General features: G+C 47.5%; 1 protein-coding gene across 2 annotated transcripts; it reads right to left on the reverse strand.

Moving 5' to 3' along the window:
- Nucleotides 1-2,365: 2,365 nt before the first annotated feature.
- On the reverse strand, nt 2,366-5,328 carry LOC124508873 (chymase). 2 transcript variants are annotated; one of them, XM_047075555.1, is made up of 6 exons: nt 5,226-5,298; nt 4,793-4,891; nt 4,417-4,567; nt 3,568-3,703; nt 3,087-3,341; nt 2,366-2,699 (listed from the first exon to the last, which is right to left on the reverse strand). In XM_047075555.1, the coding sequence occupies exons 1-6, from the start codon at nt 5,281-5,283 to the stop codon at nt 2,556-2,558; spliced, it is 843 nt and encodes a 280-aa protein (XP_046931511.1). In that variant the 5' UTR covers nt 5,284-5,298; the 3' UTR covers nt 2,366-2,555. The 2 variants fall into 2 exon arrangements, with proteins under 2 accessions (XP_046931511.1, XP_046931510.1); XM_047075554.1 differs by lacking the exon at nt 4,793-4,891 and having other exon boundaries at nt 5,226-5,328.
- Nucleotides 5,329-7,522: the final 2,194 nt, after the last annotated feature.

Here is a 7,522-nt window from a genome sequence, read left to right on the forward strand (position 1 = left end):
AATAAATAAATTTAGGATAAAAGTATTGGTCAATGGGAGCACGGTCAGGAATTCAGGAGCAGAAGGAGAGTGATACAGTAGGATCTGTTCACACAGTCCTTTCCTGGGAAACCACTTAGAATCAGTTGGTTGTGGGTCCTTCCATGGCCCACAGCTCCTGTTCTGCAGCTACAGCTAGAGCAAGCGGAGGTGGAGCTCCAGCTGTCTTTCTGGGTTCCAATAATCACTCCTTACCCAACCCCCTTCATGCCAAAGGGACGGTGGTAGCTCCGTACTCTTGCCACCTCTGGGATGTGTCACCACACCCTATTGGTTTCCTGTTCCCTTTGCACATAGATAGATCCTCCGTCGAACTTTTCCTAAATTATCCTGTGTGATTGTGCCATCTGCCAATACTGGGACCTGACAGATAGACCCTTTGAGGATAAAGGCCCAAAGAATACACGGATGTGGCTGTTTCACAGCCCAGAGGTGGGGCTGGCGATGGAAAATCATGCTGCACTTTTCAGAGCCAGCAAGCCCAGCACAGATAAGCGCATACGTGAGATGAAAATCAGAGAAGATGGTCATCAGGAAAACCATCACAGAAACTAGCAAAGATCTCTGCTTCTTGGCTACCATGGCCTGATAATGCAATCGTTTCCTGATTGATGAGGAAATGAACTCAGACAAATGCAGCCAAATCCTCTTCTGGGGAGCTGTGGTGTTTCACAGCCCTAAAGCCACGTAACAAAAACACAAACACAAAACTCCAAACACTTTTAAACTATCCAAATAAACTGAAAGTACCAAAAAGTTGAGTAGGGACAGAAGCCTTCAACATTTAATAAAAAACATAGACTCAGAAAATAATGCCCCAAATGTCACAAATCACATAATCCAGGCAAAGATCTGTTAGCGTCTTCTTAATCCCTCGTGGCCCGGTGGAGGGACATTCAGTCAAGGGGTATTTCACAGTGGGAAGAGGAAGAGTCCAGGGTCTTCCCAGGAAAAACAAATCCTGCATTACATTACATTGAAGTTTTGCATTTTCCCATATGACTGAATATTTTTGTAAACAAATTTTTAACGAATTCAAAATATTCAATAAAAATATTCAATCATTTGAATTTACCATTTTTTTCAATTTTTTAAAATGTTTATTTATTTTTGACAGAGAGAGCATGAGTTGGGGAGGGGCAGAGAGGGAGACATAGAATCTGAAACAGGTTCCAGGCTCCAAGCTGTCAGTACAGAGCCCGACGCGGAGTTCCAACTCACGGGCAGCAAGATCATGACCTGAGCTGAAGTTGGACGCTCAACCGACTGAGCCACCCAGGCGACCCTGAATTTACCATTTAAACTTTGTTCCATGACTGGGATTCCAAGTTTTCCATTATTAACAATGCTGAGATTAAAATCCTTGTTCATGAATCTTTGTGTAAGACGTAATCAGAGACATAATCTCTGATTATGTTTTTCAGGCAAATTGCTAGAAAGAGTTCGCTCGAGGCAGCGATTCACCATACCCTCAGAAGCCAGGAGGGCTATAAGCCTCAGGCTCCTGTTGTGCCTGTCTCCTGTCCTTCTGACCTGTTTTCTCTTCTCTAGCTAGTCTCTCAGCTGGCAAGACTTTGTGTTGAGCAGGCTGTAGGTTTTTGACTTCCTACTGGTTTGGGTACAGCCCTTGTGGCTGGGAGTTGCTCATGCAGAACTGTGATGCTATCCCCCCCTTATCTGCTCCAGCTCTCTGTTCTGCATCAGGGAGTGAGAGACAATCTTCTCTGCATCTCAGATTGAAGCCCCGCAGATGGTAGATCTCCTCTTATCGAGGTGGACTGCGAGGAGGGCCCTATGCGGAACCAACTGTCTTCCCTGCATCACGTATCTAAACCGGTGGTTCTCACTGAGGATGATTCCTGCTCCCCTGCCCCTTGGAGAACACTTGGCAATGCCCTGAGACATGTCTGGTTGGCACAACTTAGTGGAGGGGCGCTATTCCTGGGACCTGGTAGGGAGAGATCAGGGATGCCCTAAATATCCTACATCTTTGCCTGTGATTCACAATGTTCTTAGTGATTCTGGATATTACTAAAGATAAATTCGAATCAGTATAGAGTTGATGATTACAGCAAGGATCTGGCATAACATCTTGTTTAAGTTGGAAATAAGGATCCTGTCTCTCCAGGGATTCCCTTTCTCTTCTTTCTTTCCCTAAGTTTTCTTCATTATTTCCTCTCTGTATCTCACACTCACACCCTCCCCCCTCAGGCCCCCCCCACCTGCTCCCACACACCCCGACCCTTTCCAAAGCTTGTAGGCTGCCTAGGCTGGAGGCCAGTTGCATTGTGCCAAGAGAAGAGAGCATCAGAGAGAAGACACATCCTCACGTCTGAAAGCTGGGTCTTTATTGAGGTTTACAGAGGATTCTGTGCCCTGGAGGGGCCCTTGTGGGTCTGAGGGATGTGGCAGGGCCTCAGCAGAGATCAGAGGCAGCTTGAAAGTGAGTGGCACAGAAAGCCTGCTCAGGTCTGGTTCCAGATTTCCCCTCAGGCCGGCCCAGGCTCCATCGAGGCTTAATTCTGCTTCAGGACCTCATTGATCCAGGGCCGGTAGTGCGAGATCCGGGTGAAGACAGCAGGGGGCTTTGCATTCTTCCATCCATAGGAGACGATGCCCTGAGCTACCCCAGCACACAGAAGAGGGCCCCCTGAATCTCCCTGTGGGGCAGAGAGAGAGAGAGAGAGAGAGAGAGAACACAGAAGGTGAGCTGGGAAGTCATCTACTCCCAGTGAGACCTGGGGTCAGACCCAGCAGCCCTGGTTCCTCATGGGGTTATACATCTCGGTGTGATGCCCCTTTTCTGTTTCCTTCTGGCCACCTCATGTGCCCTGTGCAGCAGCCTGGGAGGGGTGCCCAGAGATTGCACGGGACTATGGGTGGGGGGAGGAGCAGGGAATGGATCTGCAGAGGGGTGATTCCAGTTCCTTAGGCCCATGATCTTAAACCCTGTCGCTGGCTGACAACCTTCCCACCCCATCTCCTTTCACAAGACGTCTGGACCCCGAACAGTGACTTGTAGAAAAGAACCCTCGTCCGAGGATCACCTCAAATGCAGATTTTGTCTTCCTGGGATTGCCAACACACAATTGGAAGTTGTGGTCGAAAGTTCTGTAGTGTCTGCAGGCTTGGGGATTCATGAGCCTCTGCTTCACCTCTCGCAGAGTATCAGAGCCTGGTTCATTCACTTGTGTTCTTCCCCAGCCAGCCACCCGGCACATTCTCCCGGGTGGGATGACGTTGAACTGGGGCGGAAGGGGGAGCGTCCCCACGGCCAGGGTCAGGTTAGCTTTCTCCTTCAACTGTGGAGGGCATGAGGGGCTGTCAGTGCTAGAAATGGGTGACAGGGCAGTTGGAGGAAATCAGGGAAGGACAGGGCAAACTGTTTTGCATTAGAACTACATCTGGTGGCACGAGTCAGTGGGGTTGGAGTCCAGAGGCAGGTTGTGGACATTTTAGGGCAATGGAGACCTGAAGGAGAAAACTAAGAGAACAGAAAGTGGGAAATGTGGAGAAAGAAGTTATTACCTTCAGTAACATGATGTCATGGAGAAAAGCACTGTCATCATATTTTGGGTGAGGAAATTGTTTTATGACCTCAAGCTTCTGCCATGTATCTTCTTTCTTTTGTATGTTATGGGCTCCAAGTGTGACCATTATGGACCTATTGTGAGGGAGAAGGAAGGACCAGGAGAAACTGTGATGGTCTCAGGTTTCTCCTGCGATGTTCCCATTCTGAGAAAAGAAGACTAGAGTCTATCACGGGTGTCACTGGACTCTAATCACCCCTCTTTCTCTGGACCACTTGTAGCATTTGGGGTGGGGACTCATATTTTACTCAGGGAATAGCTTTCTCAGGGAACATGGACAATTTCCAGGACCCTCAGGAATTCCTGGAGACTGAGTAGGCCATGGAGGACCCAGGGGACAGGATTAGCACTTCCTAATTTAGGGAGCCCTGTGTGAGGGCCAGAGATATCAGAGGAAAGGGGGAGTTGAAGTGGTGGGATCCCTGGTGGACCCTGTTGTCTGCTTCCCCTGGAAAGATGGCTCAAGTCCCTGAGAACTAAAGGCCAGTGTTCTTGGAAAGGGCATAGAGGAAGTGGCCTAGAAAACTGGGTGGGGTTGGGAGAGGGAAGCTACTTTTAGAGGAGGGACTTTTGGATAGGGCCTCCTTTTCCTCTCTGTAGGGGAGCCGAGCTCACAGGGATTGAAGATCAGGGCATCTCATCAATTATGGGACCAAGTTCCATAAGTTCAAGTCTTGCCTGTCCCAGCCCCAGGAGCCTCCCCTCAGACCGCCAAAGGGTACGTCCTTGGCTGCCACCCTAGCTGTTAATCTCCAGAAGGGAGAAAAATGGGACCCTGCTGTGTCACCTTCCTGCACAGTGAGCAGCCGTCAGCACAAAGTTCCGTCTTATCAGGAAACCACCGCAAAATAACAGTCTATTCTGGAGAGTGACAATTTCCAGGTGGGCCATGTACGGGCGGGAGTGTGGCTTGCACTCTGTGCCCCCGATGATCTCTCCTGGAACAGAGATCCCCAGGGCTTGAACACAGAGAATGCATAGGCTGAGCTAAAGTTGAGAGGGGCTTCTCTCTAATCTCATCCTCACTGTGTACTCTGCCTGTTGCCCCCTCAGGAGGCTCGGGTATCTGGTGTCCCCACCCACAACCTCTCACATAAATTCTCACTCCTTCTTCCAGGGACAACAGCCAATCTGGGCTCAGATGCCATTCAGGCATTTTTCACCTCGGATTTCCCCCACTGCCATTGTGCCTGGGACCTCAATGCTCCTCTTCCACTGGGCAGGGCCAGTTCTCCAGGTCCTGGTTTCAACCTGCCCCAAACCTTGAGGGCAGTGTCAGAGAATGGCCACATTACGAGGTAAAGTGTAGCCCCGAAGCTCAGAAGATGAAGAGAACATAGGACCTCCTACCCAACATCTCACCTTAAGTCATGAGAAGATGCCCCCTCTTCCTCCCACGTGTTCGGGCTTTCCCCTAGTCACTGGGGTTCCTTGTCCCTGGGAACTACCATAGGCTGCAGAGACTGGGGAAGTCCCAAGTGGAACTTCACTCTGGATTCCTGCAGAGAGATCCTGCGATCTTGTTTAAGAGTCAGCTATATTCAGACTAAACTGTGTTGGGGGCTGATACTGCAGCTTCCAGAGGGAAGGACTCACCAGCTTCAGCTCTGGAGCAGAGGAGAAGGAGCGGCAGGGCAAGAGGAAGACAATGCATCTTCTCAGAGAGGCTGCCCCGGGCAGATGCTGCTTCTGTTTTCCGGCTTGGGTTTTATAACTCCAGCGATGAGTGAAGGGCTGGGCTGGTAACCACAGGAACTGTGTGGTCATGTTTTCTTCTCCCATCCTAAACTGGTGATCTTTCTGATCAGAAGTTTCCCCCAAGTTACCCTCTGTTTTGCTGGAGGTGAAGTGGAGGTCTGACCCCCAAGTTTTGGCTTCCAGGATGAGCTTTCAACCATGGTGCCTTATCTTGTGAGGGGAGGTGGAGGGATTGTGTCTTTTGCAGTCAGGGCAGCTGGTTTCAGGCTCATCAGAAACATGGGTGGGGAGAGTCCTTACACAGAGCATCCAGAAACACATGCACTTTTATGGCCCACAATAGGAAGTGCATTTTGCAAAGGGACCCAGTAGCCATATATATGCATGTGTGACTACACGAGCACAAACATACACACGTACAAATGAATCAAAAGTTTTGGGAAACAATATTTATCCTTGTCATGTGCAATGCTTTCAGTTTCCATTCATTCCATTCCACTCTGTATTTTTTATTTTTTATTTAAAAAATTTTAAATGTTTATTTATTTTGAGAGAGAGAGAGAGAGAGCAGGGGAGAGGCAGAGAGAGGGAGAGAGAACCCAAGCAGGCTCTACACTGACAGTGCAGAGCCTGATGTGGGGCTTGATCCCACGAACCTCGAGATCATGACCTGAGCTGAAATCAAGAGTTGGACACTCAACTCACTGAGCCACCCAGGCGCCCCATCTACTCCATATTAAAATATGGACAGCACTCCACTTAAAGGGTGACCACCTACAATTTGAAAACCATTGATCTGGTCTCTCTCATCCTCTGAACCAGATGTTCATAGGCAGAAGAAAGATCTATGGAGCGTAGATGGGGGAAGGGAACATACCCGATGGTAGGGTTTTATACACATTATCACAAGAGCAAGTGGGATTGGAATTAGCATTTTTTGAGAGCCTATGCATCATTTATTGTCCCAACTCTTGATATATTTGCATAAAAACCCTGTGAAGTATGTATTATTAGCTCAGTTTTATGGATTGGCTATTGAGGCTTATAGTTTAGAAATAGATTTTCCTTATTCCAAATCAAGGGCCCTCTCTGCCCTACCACCAAAGAGAAACAGAGAAATAGAGTCCCACCAATGGGGATGTAGATGTAGAAGAATGGTTTGCCCTGGGAGCCTGGGGTTTCCTACTCTCTCATTATTATTCAAACTTGTTTTGCTGAAATGGAATGTACACAGAGGTCAGTATCTGAGGTTTTACTCTTTTTATTCTTCAGAAAATACCATTACTGTCACTTTACAGATGTAGGACTGAGGCTCAGACACATTAACATGACCAAGATCACACAACTCATAACTACCATAACCAAGTTTCAAGTACATACTTGCTGTTTTCCCCAGACTTGGAGAAGCAGGGAGTCCAGGGAAGAGTTGGGTAACGGGGAGGAGTGTCATTTCTCTTGGAGACTGAGAAGCCATTTAATTCAGAGATGGGTAAGCACAGGGGAAAAATATCTTCCCCAAATCATTCTACCATGCCCTTGGTCTCAGCTTGGGTTTGTGACTGGAGTGGTTCATTCCTTAGGAAATACTGGTTAGGTCCTCAGTTGTCCTCAGCTCTGACCCTCTCTAGAATAATTACACCTACACGTATTTCTAGTTCCTGTACAATTTTTTTTGTAAAATTTTTTGATGAGTCCCTGTACTAATTTTTTCTCACTCTCTTTATCTGCCAGATAAAATACAGAATGCACAGTTAAATTTGTATTTCAGATGAATAACAAATCATTTTTTAAGTATATCTCAATATCAAATGAGACATACTTATACTAAAATAAATTGTCAATCTGAAATTCAAATGTATCTGGGAGTCCTGCATTTTTATTTGCTAAAGATGGAAAACTTACTCTGGGCATTCTACCATCAGCAGAACAGAGGCGAATCTGGACCTGGAGAAGTCTTGTCCTTTGGCCCTGCACCAGTTGGACCCAAAATCCGAGAGGTAAGCAAATGAAACATTTCTATTTTTCACTCATGTAATGAGAAGTTGAGGGGTAGGTAGTCCAGGACTTGTGTGATAGTTCCACAGCATCAGTAAAGACCTGGCTCACCAACATTTAATTTTTGTTTCACCTGTACTGGCTGAGGGCAAGAGAATGGAATAGGTATAAGCTCTGGTCAAGTGCCAATTTCAGAAATA

This window comes from Lynx rufus, unplaced genomic scaffold (genome assembly GCF_022079265.1).
Source record: "Lynx rufus isolate CCGP_SWC_20201006 ecotype Redwood Valley unplaced genomic scaffold, mLynRuf1.p SCAF_13, whole genome shotgun sequence".
In the NCBI taxonomy this organism is placed as follows: domain Eukaryota; kingdom Metazoa; phylum Chordata; class Mammalia; order Carnivora; family Felidae; genus Lynx; species Lynx rufus.